This window comes from Cotesia glomerata, linkage group LG2, assembly GCF_020080835.1.
Source record: "Cotesia glomerata isolate CgM1 linkage group LG2, MPM_Cglom_v2.3, whole genome shotgun sequence".
Lineage (NCBI taxonomy): Eukaryota > Metazoa > Arthropoda > Insecta > Hymenoptera > Braconidae > Cotesia > Cotesia glomerata.
Window position 1 is genome coordinate 28,902,619 of NC_058159.1, and position 27,252 is coordinate 28,929,870.

At 26.8% G+C, this 27,252-nt stretch overlaps 3 protein-coding genes across 3 annotated transcripts; all 3 read left to right on the forward strand.

The window, feature by feature from the left end:
• The first annotated feature begins 15,029 nt into the window (after positions 1-15,029).
• Positions 15,030-16,498, forward strand: LOC123259795 (speckle-type POZ protein-like). The gene is made up of 2 exons (XM_044720502.1): positions 15,030-16,292; positions 16,369-16,498. Exon 1 carries the CDS (start codon positions 15,223-15,225, stop codon positions 16,288-16,290), a length of 1,068 nt encoding a protein of 355 aa, XP_044576437.1. The 5' UTR covers positions 15,030-15,222; the 3' UTR covers positions 16,291-16,292; positions 16,369-16,498.
• Positions 16,499-21,608: 5,110 nt separating this feature from the next.
• On the forward strand, positions 21,609-22,508 carry LOC123259097 (speckle-type POZ protein-like A). Its single transcript, XM_044719363.1, has one exon. The coding sequence runs from the start codon at positions 21,609-21,611 to the stop codon at positions 22,506-22,508; it is 900 nt and encodes a 299-aa protein (XP_044575298.1).
• Positions 22,509-25,697: 3,189 nt separating this feature from the next.
• LOC123259098 (speckle-type POZ protein B-like) lies at positions 25,698-27,131 on the forward strand. The gene is made up of 2 exons (XM_044719364.1): positions 25,698-26,776; positions 27,058-27,131. The coding sequence occupies exon 1, from the start codon at positions 25,698-25,700 to the stop codon at positions 26,772-26,774; it is 1,077 nt and encodes a 358-aa protein (XP_044575299.1). The 3' UTR covers positions 26,775-26,776; positions 27,058-27,131.
• Positions 27,132-27,252: the final 121 nt, after the last annotated feature.

Sequence of the window (27,252 nt, forward strand, 5' to 3'; positions counted from 1 at the left end):
TTAATGGGGAGAGAATGGAAAAATAAATTCGAAGATTTTTTATTTTTTTATTCATTTCATTGTTTATTTTTTTATGTATTAGAAAAAAACTTTATTGTTTGACATTTAAAAAATCTTCAAATTAAAAAATAAAAATTGTTTTGCATTGAAAAATTTTGAATTAACAATAAAAATTTATATAAATCATAATTTATTTCTCAAACTTTTGATTTTTATTAAAAAATTAGATATTTATAAGAAATAAATTAAGAATTCAAAATAAAAACTCCTAAAATTTCAAAGAAAAAATAAAAATTCTTATAGAGAATTATTTATATCTCTTAAATTGATGAACCAATTTTTAAATTTTGGGTAATTATTTACAAGTGGGGTCCACCCTATTTTTGACCATATTTAGGTGAAAAATTAAAATTTTCAAATTTTTTTTTCGATTCCGCTTATTTTTAAGCGCAATTATTTAAAAAAAAAATGTCGTGGAAGAAATAAATAAAGATTTCGACAGCTTTTTTGCCTTTCAAAGTTGGAAAAAATTTTTGCTCTTATATTTTTAGATAAAATTTCTATTTTATCTTTTTTTGATGTTTTTGATATATTTTTTTTAAAAAGTACATAGAAAAACGAACAATTAAAAAAAAAAGTTGAATATCACAATTTTCAAAAAAATTTATAAATTTTTTTTTCATTGTTAATTTTTTTATGTATTTAAAAAAAATATATCATCAAAATCAAACAGAAATTCCGTTCAAAAAATGAAAATTTAAATAATTGACCCCATTTATAAATATTTACCAAAAATTTTAATCTTTGACATTGAAAAATTTTTAATTAACAATAAAAATTTCTGTACATCATAATTTCTATCTCAAATTTTTTTTTTTATTAAAAAATTAAATGTTTATAAGAAATAAATAAAAAAATCAAAACAAAAATTTCTAAAATAAAAATTCTTTTAGAAAATAATTTAAATCTCTCAAATTGACGAATCAATTTTTAAATTTTCAAACTTCATTATAAATTTTATGAAAATCAAATTAAAAAGTCAAAATTTTAATTTCCAAATATTTAAATAAAAATTTTCACAGAAAATAATTCAAAAATCTTAAATTTACAAACAAAATAAAAACTTTCCAAATTTCATAATAAAAAAACAAAGTTCCATAAAAAAAATTTCAATTAAAAATTTTTATAATTACCAAAGTTTCTCCGGCGATAAAATCCGCAAAAAAGTATACTTCATAATTAAAATTGTACTTCACCAAAGAGAGATCAAACCATCAGATCGCAATTACAATTATCCGTAGTTAATTATCAATAATTAATTTAATTAATTTGAGTATTCTCTATCACGTGTTAACTTAAGTAACGCCGTTAGAGCTTGCAGGGTAATTAAAATCTTGGCTGATAAACAGCAACTGAATAAAGCGAAACTCCCGACTCACTTCCTAAATAAAAGACTCATTGCCTCAGAACAGAACAAAAAAAAAAAGTAAATTAAAAAACAATTAATAAAAACCTTTGTTTAGAATCGGGTAATGTCTGGTGAGTTGATGTTTGGTCACGGATGCTTGCGTGTAAATGTCTACTGTGCATATGCATACAGATACAAGCCCCGAGATAGACCCGAGCCGCTGATGATAGAGAAAGAATAAGAGCATCTTGATTAATTACTTAAAAAGGGTCGAGCATGTAGTAGTGATGCGAAGGAAGCTTCCAAGACAAATTGCAGTATATCTTGCGTGGCAAAGCTGAACGCAAATCGACGCCCTGATGGTATGGGGCGTAAACTAGAAAGCCCAACTAACTCTTTACAATCGGGGATGTTATTTAGCGAGCAGTTAATGCTCCCAAGTACCCGGTAGCATCCACCACAAGAATACTCTAATTATCCACGGCTTAAATATTAAAAAAAAAACTATTATTATTTTTATTATTTTTAAATACGCAAACGAGCGCGTTAAACATCTGCCGGCGCTTACTCGCTCCTCTAATCTACCGCTAATAGTCGTTTAACTTTTTTTTCTTACCTATAATATAACTGTTGAGTATATCTACCGCGCTGCATGTAATGTAGATTGTTCGAAATAATAAATACTTTGAAATATTGATGGGTAAAGTTTTATTGTGCCCTTATATATTTTTATTTTTGCCTTTCATTGTAAATTGGAAAATAAATTAAAAGAAGAAGAAGAAAAGAATAAAATTGTGTTTTCAACTATCATTATAATGCCGAGGAGAATCGAATAATATCGACTTGTCGATTGACATAATGGCGCTCGGTATGTATATACATATATATATATACTACCGTCGAGGGAAAATACCGTTTAAACTTCGTACTGAATGATATCTTTTTAATAGACCGTGTAAAATGATCCGTGGATAGAATATTGGCTGTTTTGTTGTAAACGTTCTTTTTTGTTGTTAGGATGCATGTAGAGTGACATAACGAAAATAATATGAGCGAGTATGAAACTACTAACTAGAGGGGAACTCATCCCATAAAAAGGTTGACCTTCGATGATTAGTTACATGTATGTGTGCTTCAGCGACGGATATAATGCCAATTTGATTCACTAACTGGATATAAGTTTTGTAACAAGATGATGGGAGTTTATTGTTTTTTATATTACCAATTAGTGTAAGGAGGGATTGTTATGGAACTAAATTTACAAATAAGAAATGTTGATGGGTATTCAATTATTATTGTAAAGTTTTTGTAATTTAGGAAAATTTGGGGGATTGAGTGTTTAATATTGAATTTTTATGGAGAAATTTATGGTCGTTATGCTTTTTTAATGTTTTAATGTTTTTTAATGCTTTTTTTTATGTTTTAATGATGTTTGTTAAAGGGAAAGGGATGGAAAAATTAAATTTATTTAAGGGAGACATTTTGAACTAAGAAAATTAAATCTAACTTTGATGCAAATTTTAGAAAGAATTATAAAAGAAAAATTTATTTAATTGAAGAGAAAAATTTGAAATAAGCATATTATTTAAAGGAGTTTGAAAATTTTTTCAAGTAAATTTTACTTATAGAAAAAAAAAATTTCTTGCACCAAGAAAATTTTTAGGGAGATCAAAGTTATTTTGGAGCAAGATAAAATTTTCTTCACAGAAAAAAAAATGTTCTTGAATCAAGTAGACAAATTTTGAAGAGCATTTTGATTTGAGTAAAAAATTCTTAAGGTAAGAAATTTTTATTTAGTTTAAGTAAATTTCACTTGATTCAAGACAATTACTCTCTTCAAAATTATTTTCTTGGTTCAAGAATTTTCCTCTCGAATCAAGTTAATTTTTTTTTTCAGTGTTAGCTCAACAAACTTTGACTTCATTCGAGAAATTTTCAATTTTTCTTAATATTTTCTTAAGCCAAGAAAATTTACCCTCCAGTCAAGAATTTTTTTTCAGTGTAAGAATTTTTTGGCTTGACTAATCAAGAATTTTTCTATTTAACTCAAGATTCGGTGCGAAAATTTTTCTTTTGAGTTTTAAGTTAATTTTTATCAATATTTTTGTAATAAAAAAAAAAATATTAATAAATTTTAATGTTCATTATTATGTAAGAACATTTTCGAAAATATTTATAAAAAATGGTAATTTTTAATAAGAATATTAAAAAAATTAAAAATTTCAGCACTTACTAAAATAATTGAACTATATTTGATAAATTAATTATATTTAGTACCAAATCTTCATGTTGATTTTAAAGTAATACATTTCAAAGAAAATATGCTTGAATAATGATTTAAAATCAAAATTTATTAATAAAATTCGAAATTTTTCATTTTTATCACAAAAAATTCTTATATAGGGACCTTAATTGAAATAAAATTATGAATTAATTAAAAAAAAATAAAGCACGGTGCTTAAAAAGAAAAAATAGTCAATTGAGGATAATTTGCGGAGTTAGCGTAAAGCGTATGGATGCACAGCATCAATTTGATACAGTAATTCCATAACAAGCCTGTTGATGAAGATAGTTTATAATCAATTAGAAACTGTAGGGAGTTATTTGTTATAAAACTATGATTCTGCGGTTTGTGAAAAGTAAAGTATGAAATCTGGATGATTATTGTTAAATAAAATAGCCTGAATTTATTGTCTGCGGAAGAGGAACTAAAGAGTAGGGAGTAAAAGAAGTAATGTGAGGTAAAAGGACGAAACTAAACAAAATAAAATAATAAAAAAAAGTACGACTATGAAGAATAATAATAATGAAAAGAATTATGAAGTAGCCGTGAGTTAGACAGAGTTATACGGGAGAAAAGTTGCCGTGGAGGCTCTGCTCGGTTGTAATACTAGTAATCAACCTGGTAAAGCCGTAATGTTTATACTATACGTTACACGCCGGATTCACAGCACCATCTTTAGTTGTATTGAGGGTTACGGATACGGTAAGCTGTGTTCTGTGTTGGATGCCGAGAGGTAAGATCAAATTAAAGAGTTGTCGTTGTTAAGAATAACAATAAGAATACGAGTTTAAACCCACGCGAATATAATTGCCGAGGTTCTTGGGTGCATCTGAGCCAGAGGTGCCACCAGTTTCAGCGGATATGCAACTTACAACTTGATCTTTATTTTCTCACAGAAATATTAACTTCCCACCACGCCTCTGGAATTTTAAGATGATGATGATGTTGATGTTGTTGTTGTCATCGCGGTGAGAGCTGTGGGATTATTTTATTGTCGCGGGGTTTTAATCATTGTTTTAGCTGCTAACGCTTTAATTATTTTTGCAATTCAAGTCTTTTAGTTTGTTATTAAATTATTTTTAGAAACTCTTGTTTTGTTTTTTACTGTTTTACATTTAAACTAAAACTTTAGAGAATTAAATTATATTAACATAAAAAAAAATAAAAATATTTAAATTGAAAAAAAAAAAAAAAAAAAATGTCTCTTTATTTTTATTTCTTCTATTTAATTTAAATTTGTTGAAAAACAATTTATTAAATTATCAAATATGAGCAATAATTTTTTTTTTTAATTTTAATAAATATTTATTAGCACTTAATAAATATTTTTAATAATCATTAACAAATATCTAATAATTTTTGATAAATTAATTTATTTAGAAACAATTTTTGAATTTATTAAATAAAAGCAATTATTTTTTAACTTGTAAGAATTATTTTTTTAAGTAAGAATTATTTTATTTTTATTGGAAATTTTTTTACATAAAAAAAATTAATTTAATTAATTAAATTAAAAAATCTAAAAATAAAAATATTTATATTGAAAAAAAAATATCTGTTTATTTTTATTTCTTTTATTTAATTTAAATTTGTTAAGAAACAATTTATTAAATTATCAAATATGAGCAATAATATTTTTTTTAATTTTAATAAATATTTATTAGCACTTAATAAATATCTTTATTAATCATTAAAAAATATCTAATAATTTTTATTAAATTTATTTTTTTAGAAATAATTTTTTAATTAATTAAATAAAAGCAATTATTTTTTAATTTGTAAAAAAAAGTTTTTTTTAAGTAAAAATTATTTTATCTTTAATAATTAATAATTAATAAATATTTACTAACACTCAATAAATCTTATTAAAAATCAACAATTCCTCCTATAATTTATTTTCTCATTAGAATTTAAAATAATAAATAAAAATTATCACATTACATAACAAAACATTTAATAAAAAACAAATTTTATACACATAATAAAATTAAAACTCATACTTAACATCAATTGGCAAAGTAATCCATTAATTCAAGTAATCAAAATTTTCCCAGAGGAAGCTATAGAGAGCCCAGCACACTTTTCCCATGAAGAATCGAGCGTATGCATACACACACGAAGGAAGAAAGAAACAGGGCGGTTTGCTCACTCAGAGCGACTATTTTTTAAAAAATGCAACAATACCCAGAGAAACCCAGCTCCAACACTAACAATTAAGCTTCCGCGTTCTCCAACGTTAATACATATAATATAATCATCAAAGCTACAAACATAATTACAATAATAGCAAATCTAAAAACCTCGAGGATTTTCCGGAAATTAAGCTAAACGGGAACAACGACCTTACACATTTTATACAAAACAATAATTAGCTTATAACTTACAATGTTTATAACTAACTCACATATCATTTAAATTTTCAATTGTCAAGCATTATTAATAATAATATTACTACCCGAGTAGCAAGCCTTCAACCGTTTCAACTTTAATATATCAGTAGATACAGTTTATAGCATACCTGACAATCTTAATATTATTTTTGCAGCAACATTGTATGTTACAAGCGTACCGGTGTATAATTTAATGATAAACAGAATGGACAGTGGACATTATGACTAATGATAACCAATAACCATCCATAACGGATGATAACTAGCAATCGTTAGCTTTTACAATATTCTGTCAATGCTCTGCATACTTACATAACGTTTCTAAAGTTGGGCCAAGTTAAACTAAACCAAAGGGTTGTTCTACATCTACGTTAATAACCCTGGTTAAGAAAATTAAATAAAAATGATATAAAATATCAAAATTTGATAAGGACATTTATGCGTGCACTGAAAAAAAAAAATTCTTGACTGGAAGGTAAATTTTCTTGGCTCAAGAAAATTTCTTCTTGCTTCAAAATAATTTTTGTCTTCTTTAAAATTTTCTTGGTAAGGTAAAAGACCCAGTTATTGACACTGGACTAGTTATTGACACTTGCAATTTTATTTTAATTAAAAAAAAAACAAATCAACTGTAATAAATTAATAAATATAATTTTTGAATTATAAATTTTGAGAAAATTGGTTTTTTGAGATTTAATTTTTTTAATTAAAATAAAATTGCAACTAGGCCAGTGTCAATAACTGGGTCTTTTACCTTATAAATAGTTTGTTTTTTCTGTGTGAGATTTGATAAATAAAAATTTTATTTTTGAGTTTTAATAAGTTTAATTATGTAATTACCTTTTCTCAAAAATTTAAACTCTTTATCAATTATTTCAAAGCATTATTAACGATTCAAAATTTCTAATAGAATTATGACAAATCGGTATTTCTTTAAATTTAAAATTGTAATATTTATATTAAAGTAGATTAATTATTTTATTTTATTTAATTAAGACTATTTTGGTTCATTTTTTATCGAATTGAAAACAGGCAAAAATTTTAATTGATACGCAGCTAATTAAAAATAGTTAAAAATTACGATGACAAATTAAATAAACAATAAAAATGGATGTTAAATTAACGATTAATATATATTTACTGATATTTTATACACGGGAAGAAGAAAAAAGGAAAAATTACATTATATAATGTAAAGTGGCGCTTCATATAAAAAAAACTGGAAAAATTACAGCTTCAGATTGTAATTATTACAGATTTTGTAAGAATTACATCGTAAAATATAAATATTACATTGAAAGCTCTGAAAATTAACATTCAAAGTTTGAATTTATAAAAATGTTATTTCAAACTATAATTTTTTGAGTTTTTTATAAGATTTATTACTATTCATAATATAATTTTTACATTTTTTTTGTGCACTCAATGCCGAAAAAAATATTAAGGATACAAAAAAAAAGTTATCAATCTGTATAAAATTATTGATATATTTAAAAATTTTTCTAAAGATCTTAATAAATTTCATAAAAAGTTAATACTTTTGAATTTCTTCTCTTATAAAGAACTAATAACTTCGTCAATTATTTCAAATTCTTTTTTCTAACTAAATATTAATACTCCATATTACCGGCTATGTCTTTTTAATCATGAGCATTTGCATATTCGGTTATTGTTAAACGGCGGAAGCAACCCTTAAATTATTTCATCTATCACATATGTTTTTTTTTTTTTTTTTATTTTTATATCATATTCTTCATTGCACGGTCATTACCGTAGTTATGTTCAACGTATCGACGAAACGCTACGTCTGCTAAAATATATTTAACTTTTATTATCAATTAGGTACAATATGGAGAGCATAGAGCAGTATCATATATTTATTAATAATATAATATATGAATAATAATGGACGGAATTTCATAATTACATGGGACGGTTTTCATTTCGTTTTATTATTTTTTAAAAACATGTGACTTTTTAGGTTACTTATATGCCTGATGCTAATTCACCATATACTTAACACCCTCTTGAAAAATATTAAAAATGTATTGACAGAAAAAAGGCCGAGTATGTGCAGAAGACCAGGTGTAGAACGAAACCAATTGACAAACAGAAAATATCCTGGACAATAGACTGAGTGACCACATCCTTGCTGCACGCAAGTTCATTGTCGTCGAGTTGTTGGTCAGTATATTTTTTTCTGTATATATGTGTATGAATAAATGAGCTTCGACGATGCACAACAGCTTGGACGTTTTGGCATAATATTTTATTGATGTTGAACCAACGGCCTTTATAGTTAAAAATAATAATACAAAAGCGATATAACAAGATGTGTGTGCATGTGTGCATGTGTGTATGTGTGTGTGTTGAAGATGTAGCGTAAACACACTTTGCCGGAAGCGACGGAACCACTTCCGATGTATTCCTTGCAACATCTTGCTACATTTTGTTTGAGAAGCTTCAAATATATTGATATTGGTTATTGAAGAGACTCGCGTGAAGATATTTCTTCTTGTGGTAGATCGAAGATGCTGGTACATGCGACAGCTTTTTGACGTTTTATTTTTCAGGATGGCTGAATAATAACGTTTTGACAGGCCCTGAGATTCTTTCTGATTTGGATAATGTTGCGGATGGCTGTGGTCGCACGCAATCTTGGAATTTGTTTTTAAATTGTACTTATAATAGATGTTTGTCTAATGGATGAATAAGTCGTGTGAAAAAATTTAATTTTTGTTATTTGTTGTTTACTTCAGATAAATATTTAATCATACTGTTTTTTTGGATAGAAAATTAGAGAAATTAAGATTTGTTTTGGATTTTAAATCATGATAAGTTTTAGAAAATTGTATTATTATTATTTTATCAGTTAGTGGCATTCAAAAATTTTAACTATTAAGTTAAAATTTTAAAGTGTAAAATGGAGTGAATTATGATTTATATTTCACACAGATTGTTAAAAAAATTGTAAAAAGTAGTTTTTATCGCTGTAAAATTGATAAACAAATTTATGTTACATTATTGTAATTTGAATAATTAATACTAGCAACCTTGCAGTCACTATGTGACTGCCGTGACTTATGAACTGTAAATAAATAAAATTTTGCTTTATTAAATAATAAATTTTGTTAAATTGCACTGTAATTTCTTAAATATTGACGTTTTTAAATATATAAGCTCATCCCAATGTTACACTCATCAAGAGCTTTCATTTGAGTACCCACATGCATTTTGATATATTTTTCATATATACATATATATAAATATATAAAATATATGAAAAATTGATGTGGGTACTCAAATGAAAGGTCGCAATGAGTGTAACATCGGGATGAGCTTATATCTCTATAAATGTTAATAGTTCTTAAGATACAAAATCGTTTCTTAATTATGTTAAATTACACTGTACTTTTTTAAATATTGACGTTTTTAAAGATATAAGCTCATTCCGATGTTAGACTCATCAAGAGCTTTCATTTGAGTACCCACATGCATTTTGATATATTTTTCATACGTATATATATATAATATATATAAATATATGAAAAATTGATGTGGGTACTCAAATGAAAGGTCTTGATGAGTATAACATCGGGATGAGCTTATATCTTTAAAAATGTCAATAGTTCACAAGATATCAGGTCATTTCTTAATTATGTATCTACACAGTAAAAAAATGTTCGTCAAATTTGACACAAATATTTGTGTTACTGACTGTTTTTACACGAACTAATGTTAATTCGACATTCTAGTGTGTAAAATCAACACATGAGAATGTAAAATTCTACACACTAGAGTGCAGTATTCTACACAAAAATTTTTACACTTTATACAGTGATGAAAAAATTTTTACCGTGTGCAGGGTTGCCAGTAGAAAAATATTTAAATTAAATTTTAAAATAAAATTAAATATTATTATTTCAATTAAAGATAATAACATACATTTATTATTCCCATTTTTGACTAATTAATATTTGCCGATGGAGTCTTCCCAAGTAAATAAATAATATATAAAAAATAATGATGCATAAATTAATAAAATAACTTTGAATAATAATATGCAAAAATAATAAATAGTATGGATTAAATATTAATAAAGAAATGAAATGAAATTTCATTAGTACTCGACATGTTTTGGCACGATTAATTTAATTATTCGGTATTATAATAAGCCAGTAGCAGCGTGGCAAGCTTTCATCGCCGACAACCGTATGATATGAGCATACTTGTATACATTTATACCAACTCGTAAAACAGTAGCCGAGATATATGTGAAGAATACCTTATGAGTAATTGTACTCGTCGGTACGATTCTCAACTCTCTGTAATCATTCGCACGCAACAAATATTACTCCTTATACTATACAGTAGATATATAATAGCCTCGAACGCATTTAAAAATCACTCATCGACATCCACAATTCTTGACATATTACATATTATACACACACGCTTATTATTTTAAAACTCAGTCACCTTGGTATAAATAAATTTACCTCGTCATTAAAATAATGAACATAAATTATCAATTCGGTTTTATCAGTTTCGAAATTTTCAACAACAAATATATTTTTATTTTCGACATTCCAGATGGTTTATTATTTTATTTTATTTTATTATTGTGGATAATGATAATAATAAATAATAATTCAATGTGTTTATTTATATTTATATTTATTTATATCGCATCAGCTGCATCAGTCATCCCTTGGATGATTCAAGAATATATTAATCCATCGCATGATACAAGAACACTTGCACCGGTTCAAGGCGTCCTCCGCGCGAATCCACGAAATATTTATGCCCCGATTCCACTGATTATTATAGTGCCGTTGATCACGATCATCCAGAGGAAAATTATCAAGCAATCATTTTATGGACGAGTCCATAAAATGCTCATTTTTAAATTGATACAGCCGTATTAATGCAAATACCATGAAAACAGTGAGACATAATTGATACAATTTTTGCGTACTGTAAATTATATTTTGAAATTTAAATCATTTTTTGAACTTTAATACTGAATTTTAGGAAAATTGATATGATAAAAATTTAATATTCAAAGTTTTGATTTTTACAGTTTCAATAATGAAAATGATTTTCTGTCTTTAGAAAAAATTTGAGTTTTAATTTTTAGAGTTTATTAAATATTAATAATTTTGTTCTTTCTCTTTTTTATAAAATTTAAAGTTTTTTACCTAGCTAAAAATTGTAAATAATAAAATTTCAAACTTAAAATTTGAATCTATATTATTAAGAGAATAAGAAAAATTCTGTGTCCAGGATAGTCATATGATATGCAAAGGTATTGATTTGAATTTGTACGTTTTCAAGGTTTCATATCATTCTCACCAATAGTCAATTTATTATGATAAGTATTTAGGCTGCATTTGAAAATGCTCTATCCCTAGATACATAATTAAGAAATAACCCTTTATATTGTGAAATATTAACATTTGTAAAGATATAAGCTCATACCGATGTTACACTCATCGAGACCTTTCATTTGAATACCCACATCAATTTTTCATATATTTTATATATTTATATATATGAATATATGAAAAATATATCAAAAATGCATGTGGGTACTCAAATGAAAAGTCTTGATAAGTGTAACATCGGGATGAGCTTATATCTTTAAAGACCTTTCATTTGAGTACCCACATCAATTTTTCATATATTTTATATATTTATATATATGAATATATGAAAAATATATCAAAATGCATGTGGGTATTCAAATAAAAGCTCTTGATGAGTGTAACATCAGAATGAGCTTATATCTTTGAAAATGTCAATAGTTAAGAAAGTACAGTGCAATTTAACATAATTAAGAAACGACCTTGTCTCTTGTGAACTATTGACATTTTTAAAGATATAAACTCATCCCGATGTTACACTTATCGAGACCTTTCATTTGAGTACCCACATCAATTTTTCATATATTTTATATATTTATATATATGAATATATGAAAAATATATCAAAATACATGTGGGTACTCAAATGAAAGCTCTTGATGATTGTAACATCGGGATGAGCTTATATCTTTATAAACGTCAATAGTTCACAAGATACAGGGTCATTTCTTAATTATGAATCTAGAGATAGAGCATTTTAGAATGCAGCCTAAATACTTATCATCATAAATTGACTATTGGTGAGAATAATATCAAAACTTGAGAAGACACAACTCCAGGTCAAGACTTTTCCAACGATACCAAATTTAATCATAAAAACCTATTTTATAATACAAATACACTGGCTAAAAAATTTTGCTTATTCTCTTAATAACAAAGATGATTAAATTTTTTCATAAGAAAGTTTAATTTTTAAAATTCTATTAAGAAAATATTTCATTTTTTGAAAGCCCAATTAATATTTATTACAAAGTTATAAAATGAATAATTTACGCGGTATTTTAATTAACAATTATGAAAAAGAGAAAGTACAAACATAATTATAAATTGAATATCCAATAAACGCGTGTGATAAATTTTTATTGATTTAAATTACTCAGGAGGTGTTTTGAATAGAATATAAGTATTGATAATTTGAAATAACTTAGTCACTTTAATGGTAAATAGAAAGTTTGATAGTAGATGTCATTGATAATAGATAACATTATAGTTATAGACTCTATTTATATTTTTTGTTATGATGAACTGGATGTTTCATCGAGACAATTAAAAAAAGGTCGGTTACGGTGCACTTTGTAGGTGTGAAAAACAAATTTTCGAAGGTGTAAAATAAAAAGGCAAATTACTTAAGATTAACAAGACGAGAGTGTGTAGGATCAGAGAAAGCCCGAAGGCCCGACTTCTACACTTATACATACAGATACTCGTACTTATACAGATACCAAGTTGCATCTTATGTGTTATATGTTATGTTATATTATACCCGACTGAAGACTGACGGTCACTAATCGTGAGCAGGCGGAAAACAAGCGCGATGAGTTGCCGGTTTTGCGGGTGTGTATATATCTATATGTGTGTATAATATGTATTAAGTCCTGAATGATCTACCTGTTGGTTATTTTAAGAAATATAATATAAATAAATACAAAACGATAAAACTCGTTGGGTAGTTGGCAGCGGGGGGCCGCTCGGATAAATGCATTTTAATGTTCGGCTTTTTTATTTCTTCCACAATATCGCTGCGATTGTTTAGACAAAAAAAGTTAAGATAATAAAGTAAATGATAAGTTGTATTGTATGATAAACCAATGTTATCTTTTCTTCTCTCAATTATTCTATAATTTTTATTTTTAGTCATGATTAGTAGATTTATAATAAACAAAAAGTTATGTAAGAATTAATAATTGAATAATGATTCATTGAGTATTCTGAAGTTTTTATGTAAACAATATTATTTTCATTAATTTATGCTAATAAAATTGCGTTATAGATTAGATTTTTATATGCGCATAAATTTTAATAATCTTTATATTTATATTTTTATCGGATATAACAGTTAGAAATTTATTGTTGAGTAATTTTTTCCTCGATTTTCTTTAAAATATAAAATTTATAATTGAAAGTTTTTCGTATATAAATTTATCGAAAAAATACACCGTGATTTGTTATTAGTTACAATAAGAGCGTAAAATTAAAATTTATTATGTAAAAACAAGAATAGTTGTTAAAATGATTTAATGAATTTTTTTTAATTAATAAATTATTATAAAAAATAAATTGAAAAATTCGACTTGTACACAGAAAAAAAAATTAACTTAAATTTACTTAAGTAAATAATTTTTAAGAAATTTATCTTCTTTATTAAATTAAGAAATATTTCTTGGTTTGAGTAAATTTAACTTGATTCAAGAATTTTTCGTCTTAATTCAAGACAATAAAATTCTTCAAAATTAAATGACACTGAAGTTGACAGATATTAAAAATTTTTTTAGAATTTTACAGCGATTAAACAATTATAAAAAAAATTTCATTAAAAAGTTTTACATGTGAAAATTAATGAAAATTAAAAGTGAAAATTTTTAGAAGCATTTTTTTTTATTGTAATTAATTTGTTAAAAAAATTTTTTAAATTGGCAACTGACGGCTAACTTCAGTATTATAAAATTAAAGCTAACTTAATTGAAAAATGGAGTTAAGTTATGTCTAAAATTACTGAAACTTTTTTCTTACAAATTTGTTACATTTTCTTTTGTTATTTTTATTTTTATGTTTACCTACTCGAGTAATTATAAATGGATTGATGCAATCCGAATATGTTATTTAATTTTTTTTTTTTTTTTTTTTGATTATCTTGTCATTACAAAAATAATTTTAAGAACAATTACTTTGAAAAGATTATTAACCCTGTTAATGGCTAAGGCTGTTGGGTTTGATTGATTATAAATAAATAAATAAATAAAAATTATTTTCTTGGCTTTAGAATTTTTCTTTTGATTCAAGTTAATTTTTTTTTTTCAATCTAGATGTGTCAAAAATTTATTGCTGTAATTTTTTAATAAATATTTTCTTAGTAATTAATTTTTTGTAAAAGTAAAAAAAAATACGTCTGCTAACTTTAGTTTAATTTTTTTTAAATATTTGAAAATTTTTTTTGATTCGTTAATTTTTTTTTCAATCGAGATGTGTCAAAAATTTATTGCTGTAATTTTTTAATAAATATTTTCTTAGTAATTAATTTTTTGTAAAAGTAAAAAACAATACGTCTGCTGACTTTAGTTTAATTTTTTTTAAATATTTGAAAATTTTTTTTGATTCAAGTTAATTTTTTTTTAATCTAGATGTGTCAAAAATTTATTGCTGTAATTCTTTAATAAATATTTTCTTAGTAATTAATTTTTTGTAAAAGTAAAAAAAAAATACGTCTGCTGACTTTAGTTTAATTTTTTAAAAATATTTGAAAAGAGCGGGAAAAGATGTTAGCGCCAAGATGAATTAGAAATTTAACTAACCGACTTATATGTGTCTATCTTCACTCTGTAGAGAACTTCACGAGCTGGAAGCCTTGCTGTGTTTATATTCTGCTTAAATGAAATAATTACGCTTTATTCTAATAAATTTGATCAAAATACTGAATTTTTATCTATACAACTATTTGGATAACTAATCATCAGTTTAATTATTGGTACAGTAATTTTACAAATAACTAATTAAAAGATGGAAGGAGGTTATACATTCACCAAAAAAAACACACTTGTATACGAGTGGAAAATTCACAATATAACTTCACTAATGGAATATAAAGAAGATCAAACTCCGGTGACTCTAACATCTACAAATTTTTCTATAAGAGCTAAAATTGAGAACCAGTGGAACATCGACTTATATTTAAATAATGGAAACCCAATTGGTGAAGGTAAAGACAAAGATGCCTTGTCGGTATATGTATGGAATTTAGAAGAAAATAGCGTGAAAGCTTTTGTAACAATATACATTCTGAATAATAAACAAGAAAAATCTAATATTTGGCAATTTGGTGAGCACTTGTTTGAAGACGGCAAATCTTGGGGTTACAATGACTTCGTGAAGAAAGAAAGACTATTGGATAAAAAATATGAACTAATTCCAAATGATATTCTAACAGTTTGTACTGAAATCACAGTTGTTGATGAAAATATTCAAATTCCTGTTAAAGGTTCCTATCACTACTCTAATTATCAACTGGTAGAAGATTTTAAAGAACTCTACAAGACTAGAGCCTTCAGCGATATGGTTATCAATGTCGGAGAAGAAAAGCTTCAGGCTCACAGAATTATTCTCATGACAAGGAGTCCAGTCCTGGCTTCTATGTTTAATCAGGAGATGTCGGAGAAGAAAGTTAATGAAGTTGTGATAGCTGATATTTCTTCAGATACATTTGAAAAATTATTGGAGTATATATATACCGATGAAGTATCTGATTTGGAGGAAGACGCTGCGGAATTGTTGGAAGCGGCTGACAAATATCAGCTGGCTTCGCTTAAAAAGAGATGTGAAGAGTCGCTCTGCGAGTCCTTAAATCCTGAGAACGCCCTTAAGATGCTGGACTTAGCAGATCGCTTTAGTGCTCCATACCTGATGGAGTATGTCACTAAATGTATCACTGCTGATGCTGCGAAAATTGTAGAGAGCGAAGAATTCAAGGAGTATGAAAAGTCTAATTCATCTTTGGGGTTGAGATTGTTTAAGGAACTTGCAGTTGCTAGGACTTTTTGTGAAGCTGGGATAAGATATTCGACACTTTAAAGGTTTTATTAGATCCTTTATTCATTTTTATGATTATTTTAGTTGATAAACTAGCTAATCTTTGAAATTATTTTTCAGCTAAAGGAGAAAAAGGAAGTTAATCATTTTTTAACTTGATTATTTATTATAAAATTTAACCAAGGAAATATTTATTTAAGTCTGTTTCATCATGTACTGTTTAAATGTTAATATTATTATTTAAATAATATCATACTTATTTTTAATTTATGAGGACAAGTTTTTTATATTTAATGAAAATTATTAAGTATCAATCGTAATAAAATGAATAAAAAATTATCAAAGTGTTTATTTATTTATTTTAGACAAAATTTTTCATTTATTTTAAATAATTATTGAAAATTATTTGATAAATTAATGATTTAACTTTTAAATTTTATTTATTCCAAGGTAAGAGTTATGAATACTTGCATTTTTATTTTAATTAAAAAATATAAAATGTTCTCAAAAAATCAATTATCTTAAAATTTATAATTTAAAAATTATATTTATTAATTTTTCTTTAAAGAAGTTCAAGCGTAACTAATGAATCAAAATAATGTTAAAATTTTTTTTTAATTTTAGTCTTCCAATAGTCACCTAAATTCTTTATTTTAATTTAAAATAATTTAAACAATTGAATAATTGATGATTTTGACTTATTTAATAAAGTAGAGTAATAAAATGACTTTGGTATTTATTACTTGCCAAAATAAATAAACAGATTTGGCAATAGCGCGCTTGATTATATCGATAACAGAGACGTGGATGAATGGGTGAGTTAAACATTTTTCTCTCTGTAACTAGATTTCTATCCTTTTCTTTTTTCTCAACTGTTGACGCAATGTTGTCAAATCTTTATTCGAATAAATGGCTGAGGATAAACGAGTTACAAACATAAAATTTGACTTTAAATATTTCAAAAATTATATCGGCAATGTATTATTATTAAATTGTTTTTATATTTTGCAATAATCCAAGTTTCTTGTGTATAGTTTTTTATCCGTTAAAGTTGGGAGGTTAATATTGAAAAAAATAATTAAAGTCTCGACAAAACGTTTGTCCGCCATAAGAGCCCGAGTATAAAGAGATAAAATATGTGATTTTTAAAATTTAATATCTAAGTAACTAAACGGTGAATCTTTTTAAAATTTTGGGATTAAATAAATGACGTATTTATTTATACGTATACTTAATTTCAAAGCTCAAAGTTGGAAATTATTTTTTACATTAGATTCGCTCGAACCTCCTTAATTAAAATAAAATTGCAAGCGTCAATAATTGAGTCTTTGACTTTTGAATCAATTTAATTTTTAAGTAAACTTTTATGGTTAAAGAAATTTGAAAAGCGCGCGTCTTCATTCTAACCAATGAAGAATCCTGTACCGTTCTATGCAAGATTCAACTATCTATATTTTCATTTTGAGGATTTTCACTTTATACGGGACGGCCTCTTTTACCCAGATTCCGATTACACAGATGGCACTATTACCCAGATCCCTTTGACACATATCCCGATTACGCAGATTGTGATTAAACAGATTTTCTATTACACAGATTACTTATTACTCAGATAACCGATTACACAGAAAATCTTTAACGCAGATCCCGATGACGCAGATAATTTAAATTTTTAAATGATAAATGCCATAATAAAGCCAAGCACTAAAAGTGCCTGAAATTTTTAAATTGCCGCCATCAAAACATGCCGGATGAGCATGTAATCTAGCTATTGAATTTAAGGTTCAAGTTGTGCACGGAGCGCTTTATTGAAGTATCTACAGTGTATATGTGTAAAATCCCGCGTTGGTTGAATTTTTTATTAGATACTTGATATAATGAATCAACAAATGAATCAACAAAATTACAGGTTAAAGATTGAAACTATATAGGTAAGTAAACATATTTATTATTTATATTAAAAGTTCGGGTTTGAAGTTTAAATATAATTAGTTCAATTACCCCAAGCGAGGGATGAATCGAACCATTTGACGCGTTTGCATAAATTAATCATTTAAGAATCAATGTTGTTTATTGACTAATTTATGGATCGATAATTAGAAGACATAATAAATTACCATTCCAAGAAAAAAATTAGACAAACGGTTGACCCTGAAGGCCATCCCTGCAACTTCCCGCCACTTACATACCTAGGCGCTTAAAATTGCACTAATAATTACTCTTCGAGCTCAAAAAAAACAACTTATGTCTTATTTTGAGCTCTCCAAGCTCAAAGAGATAGTCTTTCTATACTTTTGACATAGAATTTAATTTCACATAACTTCACACTGATAGATTTGTTTATAGTTAAAAAGATTTGTTAATATTTAACAAATCATTTATTAGAAGCCATTTGTTAGGCCTTAACAAATATTTCTTAGTATTTAAAAAGATTTATTAATACTTAATAAATGAATATCAGATTTATTGAATACAAACAAATCATTTTGAATACTAAGAAATATTTATTTAACATTAAAAAATGGTCTCTAATAAATGATTTGTTAGCTATTAACAAATATTATTTAATACAAATAAATCCTTCTATCAGTGCAGTCAATTCGTTCAAGAGATATCATAAACGAAAGAAAACCGAAAAGTGTTTTCTGCACATAACTTCACATAATTTCACATAATTTCACATAATTTCAGTCGATTCGTTCAAGAGAAATCATGAACGAAAGAAAACCGAAAAGTGTATTCTGCACATAACTTCACATAATTTCACATAATTTCACATAATTTCAATCAATTCGTTCAAGTGTTTTTTCCACATAACTTCACATAACTTTACATAATTTTGCATAAGTTCACATAACATTTCTTTTCGGATCGTTTTTGATGAGATAGTATAATTTTTAGACTTTTGAGCTCGAAGAAGCATAGAAAAGCTATCTCTCCAAGCTCGGAGAGCTCAAAATAATACATAAATCGATCCAAAAAAAAATAGGAAAACGGTTGACCCTGAAGGCCATCCCTGCAACTTCCCGCTAATTTCATACTTAGGCGCTTAAAATTGCACCAATGACGTTTTTGAGCTCTTCAAGATCAAAAATACAATTTATGGGTTATTTTGAGCTCTCCGAGCTCAAAGAGATTGCTTTCCTATCCTTTAAAGCTCTTCGAGCTCAAAAGTCTGATAGAGATTTGATAAGACACTATTTTTTGAATTTTTAAACCGCAATAACTTTTGAATGAATAAACCGATTTTCACGCGGTTGGCAGCATTCGACGCAGTTTTTTAAGCCTCACAAAGAAAAATTTTTTTTTCAGTTTTTTGAAGATTTCTCAAAATCTATTGATCTGAATCGGTCCAAATAGTTTTCAAAATCTAAGTTTGGTCAAGCCCTTTCGAATGGCACCAACCGCGATGAAATCGGTCAAGGCGTTCAAATGTTATGTGAACTTATGTTATGTGAACTTATGCAAAATTATGTAAAGTTATGTGAAGTTATGTGGAAAAAACACTTGAACGAATTGATTGAAATTATGTGAAATTATGTGAAATTATGTGAAGTTATGTGCAGAATACACTTTTCGGTTTTCTTTCGTTCATGATATCTCTTAAACGAACTGGCTGAAATTATGTGAAATTATGTGCAGGAAACACTTTTCGGTTTTCTTTCGTTCATGATTTCTCTTGAACGAATCGACTGAAATTATGTGAAATTATGTGAAATTATGTGAAGTTATGTGCAGAAAACACTTTTCGGTTTTCTTTCGTTTATGATATCTCTTGAACGAATTGACTGCACTGATAGAAGGATTTATTTGTATTAAATAATATTTGTTAATAGCTAACAAATCACTTATTAGAGACCATTTTTTAATGTTAAATAAATATTTCTTAGTATTCAAAATGATTTGTTTGTATTCAATAAATCTGATATTCATTTATTAAGTATTAATAAATCTTTTTAAATACTAAGAAATATTTGTTAAGGCCTAACAAATGGCTTCTAATAAATGATTTGTTAAATATTAACAAATCTTTTTAACTATAAACAAATCTATTAGTGTGAAGTTATGTGAAATTAAATTCTATGTCAAAAGTATAGAAAGACTATCTCTTTGAGCTTGGAGAGCTCAAAATAAGACATAAGTTGTTTTTTTTGAGCTTGAAGAGCAATTATTAGTGCAATTTTAAACGCCTAGGTATGTAAGTGGCGGGAAGTTGCAGGGATGGCCTTCAGGGTCAACCGTTTGTCTAATTTTTTTTTTTCTTGGAATGGTAATTTATTATGTCTTCTCTAATTATCGATCCATAAATTAGTCAATAAACAACATTGATTCTTAAATGATTAATTTATGCAAACGCGTCAAATGGTTCGATTCATCCCTGCTTGGGGTAATTGAACTAATTATATTTAAACTTCAAACCCGAACTTTTAATATAAATAATAAATATGTTTACTTACCTATATAGCTCTAATCTTTAACCTGTAATTTTGTTGATTCATTTGTTGATTCATTATATCAAGTATCTAATAAAAAATTCAACCAACGCGGGATTTTACACATATACACTGTAGATACTTCAATAAAGCGCTCCGTGCACACCTTGAACCTTAAATTCAACCAATAGCTAGATTACATGCTCATCCGGCATGTTTTGATGGCGGCAATTTAAAAATTTCAGGCACTTTTAGTGCTTGGCTTTATTATGGCATTTATCATTTAAAAATTTAAATTATCTGCGTCATAGGGATCTGCGTTAAAGATTTTCTGTGTAATCGGTTATCTGAGTAATAAGTAATCTGTGTAATAGAAAATCTGTTTAATCACAATCTGCGTAATGGGGATGTGTGTCAAAGGGATCTGGGTACTAGCGCCGTCTGTGTAATCGGTATCTGGGTAAAAGAGGCCGTCCCCAATGGTGAATCGTGTCCCGTTTTTTCCAAGATTCAACTAACTTCTAACTTCTCAACTTTCTATACTTTCATTTGGAGGATTTTCAAATTATAGTTTGGAATCAATACAAAAATTCTAAAATTGGCGTGTCGTTTATCGTGCACATAATTATTAATTTAATAGCTTTTTATTAATATAGTTGAATATAAGTAATTAAAAAATAAAATTGTGTTTAATTTAACATTGTTTTACATATTTAACTTTAAATAATTATTGGTATTGTACTTGTTTTATTAATAAAAATATAAGTACTCCAAAATGGAAGAAAGTTATACCTATATAAAAAAAAACACAACTGTGTATAAGTGGGGAATAAATCAAATAAGCTCGTGCCTAGAATGCAGAGAAAAAATCAAACTTCCACTTTTTTACAATCATCAATGTTTTCTACAGGAGCTAAAATTGCAGATATGTGGAGTCTTCAATCGGGTTTGAATAGTGGTTTCCCAGAAAAAAAATATAAAGATTTTTTGGCGTTATTTATAATAAATGGAGCAAATAATTGTGTAAAAGGTGATTTTTCAATTTGCATCTTAAATAGTCGACAAGAAAGATGTTGGGTGAAAGATCTTAAATTAACTTTTAATGGTAGAGAAAGGAAAAGTTTTCTTGAATTTTTCAAAAAAGAACCATTATTGGCAAATAAATCTGTATTGATACCCAATGATACATTAACAATTTGTGCTGAAGTGACTGTTGTTGATGACGAAGTAAAACTAATTCCAGTCGAAAAATCATTGATTAATCCAAAAAGTAATTTATCAAAAGATTTGAGAGTTTTTTACAACAGTAGAGAATTCAGCGATACCACTATTGTTATTGGAGATGAAAAAATTACAGCTCACAGATTAATGCTAATAATGCGCAGTCCAGTTCTAGCTGCAATGTTTACCCATGAGCTGGATGAAAAAAAATCTAATCAAATTTTTATAACAGACATAACAGCTGATATCTTTGAGAAGTTCTTGGAGTTTATTTACACTGATGAAGTTTCGGATTTGAATGCCATCGCTGAGGATTTACTGGAAGCCGCTGATAAATACCAGATATTGTCACTTAAAGAGATGTGTGAAGTATCACTGTGCAAAACTTTAAAACCTGAAAACGTTATTATAAGGATGGAGCTAGCTGATCGGCACAATGCTCCGTACTTGATGGAATACATCACTAAATGCATCATAGCCGATCCTTTGAAAACCATGGAAACCGAGGATTTTGAGAAGTTTGAAAAATCCAATCTGTTTTTGGGATTAAAATTGTTCAACGGACTAGAAGTTACTGATATTCACAATAGGACTGGCAAAAAATAATTAACAATTTGAAGGTATCATTTTTTTTTTTTTTTTAATTAATTACAACACTTTTTTTCAATTTACTAATACATCTAATTTTTTTTCTAGTTTTTTTTCTAGTTTTTTTTTTTCTAGTTTTTTATTAAGTATCAATATTATGACTTGAATAAATTTCTTTCTTAATTAAGCTTTGCTTGTATTTTATGAATAACTATTTTCAGGAAATAAAATATTCAAAAAAATGTTATGAGTTTTTTGTCTGTATATTAATTATACCTTTTAATCATTTCTATATGTTTAAATTAATATTATTTATTATTTAAAGATTGCAGTAGACAATTAAGAATTTTTTTTAATTTATAAAAAATAAAACAATACAAAAAAATGCTCTCATATGACTATGATGATTTATAAGATTTTTTTCAACAAATAAATTATTAAAAAAGAATTTTTATTAAAAATTGTTGTAGTTTTTTTTTAATTTTTTCTTAGTAGTAATTTATTTGCTGTAAAAATAAAAAAAAAAACCATGACAGATGTTGGCTAACTTCAATTTCATAATTTAAAAATTTTTTATTACAACCATTAAATTAAAATCAACTAAACAGTTTTTAAAATTGAGTGCTTAATTTTTGGCACATAATTTTTTTATGAGCTAGCTTTTGAAACTATTCAAAAATTGGCGGAAGAAAATAAAGCGCCACCTGAAGATGGCGCGCAATGAGAATTCGTATGTTTGCTCACTCTTGTAAACTCTCTTTTTGAATTTAATTTCACTGTGTGTCTTTCATCGCTTTCATTTATCAATAATTATATACAAGGTAAAAGCCCCAATTATTGACGGGGGTCTAAATATTGACACCCTAAATTATTTTTAAATATATTAAATTATCTGTAATAAGAATAACGATCAAATAAATTTTTATTAAATTCTAATTAATTAAAAATTGAAAAATCACATTCAGTTCAAAATATTAAATATTAATTATTAAAAAAAAATAAAGTTAGCACCAGTTCATCAAATCAGCTTACGAGCGTCTATTTTCTTAACAACTTTGGTTAGAAAAGCATTTTTTTTAACTGCCGAGTTTAAATTAATTTTTTCATGTAATTATATGATCTATTTTTAACTTCCCGCTAAGAAAATCGAAGATTTTCAAAAATCGGGAAGTTATTGTTTTCACCCCGTTTTGCAAAAATCGAGTTTTCATCAGATCTCGACGTTTGAAGGTCACAGGAAGCTTCCCTGACTATCCCCGCGAGGTTGTCACGGTGTCTGTGTGTGTGTGTGTGTGTGTGTGTGTGTGTGTGTGTGTGTGTGTGTGTGTGTGTGTGTGTGTGTGTGTGTGTGTGTGTGTGTGTGTGTGTGTGTGTGTGTGTGTGTGTGTGTGTGTGTGTGTGTGTGTGTGAAAGTATGTGAACCGCTTATAACTTTTGAACGGCTTGACCGATTTTATCGCGGTTGGTGCCATTCGAAAGGGCTTGACCAAACTTATATTTTGAAAACTATTTGGACCGATTCAGATCAATAGATTTTAAGAAATCTTCAAAAAATTGAAAAAAAAATTTTTTTCAAATGTGGTTTTTTTGGAATAATTTTTAAACGGCTTAAAGGTTCAATTCCAAAAACTAATCAGCTCTTAACCTCAAAAAACCACGTCGATCGCCACCAGTCCGGTCAAAATCGGTTGATTCGTTCGAGAGATATCGAGAACGAAAGAAAACCGAAAAAAGTGTTTTTTCGGAATAACTCCGAAATTCCTAGCGCGATCAATTCAAAATTTAAGATTCTTTGTGAGGCTTGAAAAACTGCGTCGAATGCTTCTAACCGCGTAAAAATCGGTTTATTCATTCAAAAGTAATTGCGGTTTAAAAATTCAAAAAATAGTGTCTTATCAAATCTCTATCAGACTTTTGAGCTCGAAGAGCTTTAAAGCATAGGAAAGTAATCTCTTTGAGCTCGGAGAGCTCAAAATAACCCATAAATTGTATTTTCGAGCTCGAAGAGCTCAAAAACGTCATTGGTGCAATTTTAAGCGCCTAAGTATGGAATTATCGGGAAGTTGCAGAGATGGCCTCAGGGTCAACCGTTTTCCTAATTTTTTTTTAATTAACAATATATGAAATATTTATAAAATTAAATAATCGAAATTAATTGTATGCTTTATGATATTTAAATAATGGGAGTCAATAACTAGTTCATAATTTTTATGGTGAATCCCATATTGACAGCCAGTCGACAGTGCTATGACGCCTTTTTTTTTTAAGTATAAAATACGTTATATACGCGATTATATTCAAGGCTTTTAACTGTCAAATAACTCGGCGTGTTTTAGTGTTAAATAAGTTTTTAAATAAATTGTTATATTTTCCATAATAATTATTCATTCATAGAAATTATTATTAATTAACTTTAATAATAGTGATTACTTTATATCAAGTTTTTGATAAATAACAATATAACCAAATGATTCGACGCATGTGCTGTAGGGGCGTCAATAATTGGGGTTGCAGTACGTCAATAATTAGATCAATCAGTTTTTTAACCCGTCAATAATTGGTGTATCCAGATCATATATTTAATTATTTAAAATTAATTAGTAAATATCACTGATTATCATTTTAAAAAAAGAAATTGATTAGTTAAAACATTACTGAAGACATTACCACAAACAAAATTCATCGATATTTATATTTGATTGCTTAAAAAAAAATGAAATCATAACTTTGTCTCTTATAGCGTCAATAATTGGGGCTTTTACCTTAATTATGAATAATAATATTAATAACAATAATAATACTAATAATAATAACAATAATTTTATTGAGATTTTATTTACTGGATCTACATTCTTAGCTGATAATTATTTAATTTGTTTCTGTGCTTTTTAAAAAAATAATAACGTTTTTTTATCATTCTGATTTAAAAATTGCGCACGCACGAAATGAAGAAGACAAAAGACAGTAAAACAAATTTTTTCAGTCTCAAATAAATATTTAAGTTGCGTTTTTATACTTAAATTTTCATTTATTTTTGCAAGATCTTGTTTTCTCTGTGAAATACATAAATAAAGTACTTTATTGATTTTTTAACAAAAATTGGCTTAATTTCATTGAATAAAAAAGTATGTTTTAACATTATAAAATCTAAAACAATAGAATAAATATAAGTGATCGTAATTTTATTTGAGTAAACAAAATTTTAAGATGGAAGGTTATACATTTGTCAAAAAAAGTAAAATTATCTTTGAGTGGAAAATACCAGACGCAAGTTCTTTTTTAATTAAAGAAAGTTCGGAAAATGAAATATTGAAGTCTTCGGATTTTACTTCAGGATCTAAACTTGATGATTTGTGGCGGCTAGAGTTATGGTTGAATAATGAACATAATTTAATAACGGAAGATTTCGAGGAAGATCTCGATCTAAACAATTATTTGTCAATTTCGTTGTGTAAATTGCATGATTATAACATCAATACAAAATATAGTTTTTGGATTTTAACTGATAAGCAAGAAAAAATTTCATTTTATTCTCAATTCGTCGATGCAGAGAATGACTCTGGTGAAGACTGGGGCGTTGATGAATTTGTAGAGAAACAAAAGTTATTAGACAACAAGGCCGAATTTTTACCCAATGATACTTTGACAATTCAAGTTGAAATTATAATTGATGATGATGCCTTGACAATTCCAGTCGAAAATTTATCTAACTCATCACCAAGTCAATTAGGTCAAGACTTAGGAAATCTTTACGAGAACAAAGAAAATTGCGATATTACAATAATTGTTGGAAATACAAGATTTAAAGCTCATAAATTAATTCTGAGTGTCCGGAGTCCAGTTTTGGCTGCGGCGTTCACTCACGATATGATTGAGAAGAAATCCAATGAAGTATCAATACCAGACATTGATCCTGAAATATTTGAGAAAGTCCTCAGGTACATTTACACTGGCCAAGTCTCAGATCAAGAGGTTGTTGCAGCTAGATTATTGGAGGCAGCTGACAAGTATCAGCTTCTTTCTTTGAAGAAACTCTGCGAAGAAGCACTAATGAGATCTTCTAATCGGGGAAATATCGTTGAGATAGTGGCTTTAGCAGATCGACACAGTGCTCAAAATTTGAAAGATTACGCTATTAAATGCATTATTGCTGATGCAACAAATGTCATGAAAACTCCTGAGTTTGGAGAACTTGAAAGAACCAACCCGTCCCTTGCATTGGAATTATTGAGAAAATATACCTTTTCACAGATTAATAACACTACTGTAACTTATTCAAATTAATGGTATGGATTTTAAATGTTCATTTTGATACTTATTTTTTTCTTATTAAGGTAAAAAACCCAGTTATTGACACTGGCCAAGTTAATGACACTTGCAATTTTATTTTAATTAAAAAAAAAAAAAATTAACTCTAATAAATTAATAAATATAATTTTTGAATTATAAATTTTAAGAAAATTGGTTTTTTGAGATTTAATTTTTTTAATTAGAATAAAATTGCAACTAGACCGGTGTCAATAACTGGGTCTTTTACCTTATATTTATTTATTTATTTTTTTTTTAGGTAAAAGAGGAATCAAGAAGTTTAAATCCAGATTTTATCTTACAAGACATTTCAAGAATATTATGAATTAAAAAATAAATATTAATTGATACTCTTAATTAGAGTTTAATAAAAAAAATCACTTTGATTTGTTCATTAGTAAATTTCAAAATTAATTATATTAAAATTTAACAATATATATTTCATAATAAATAA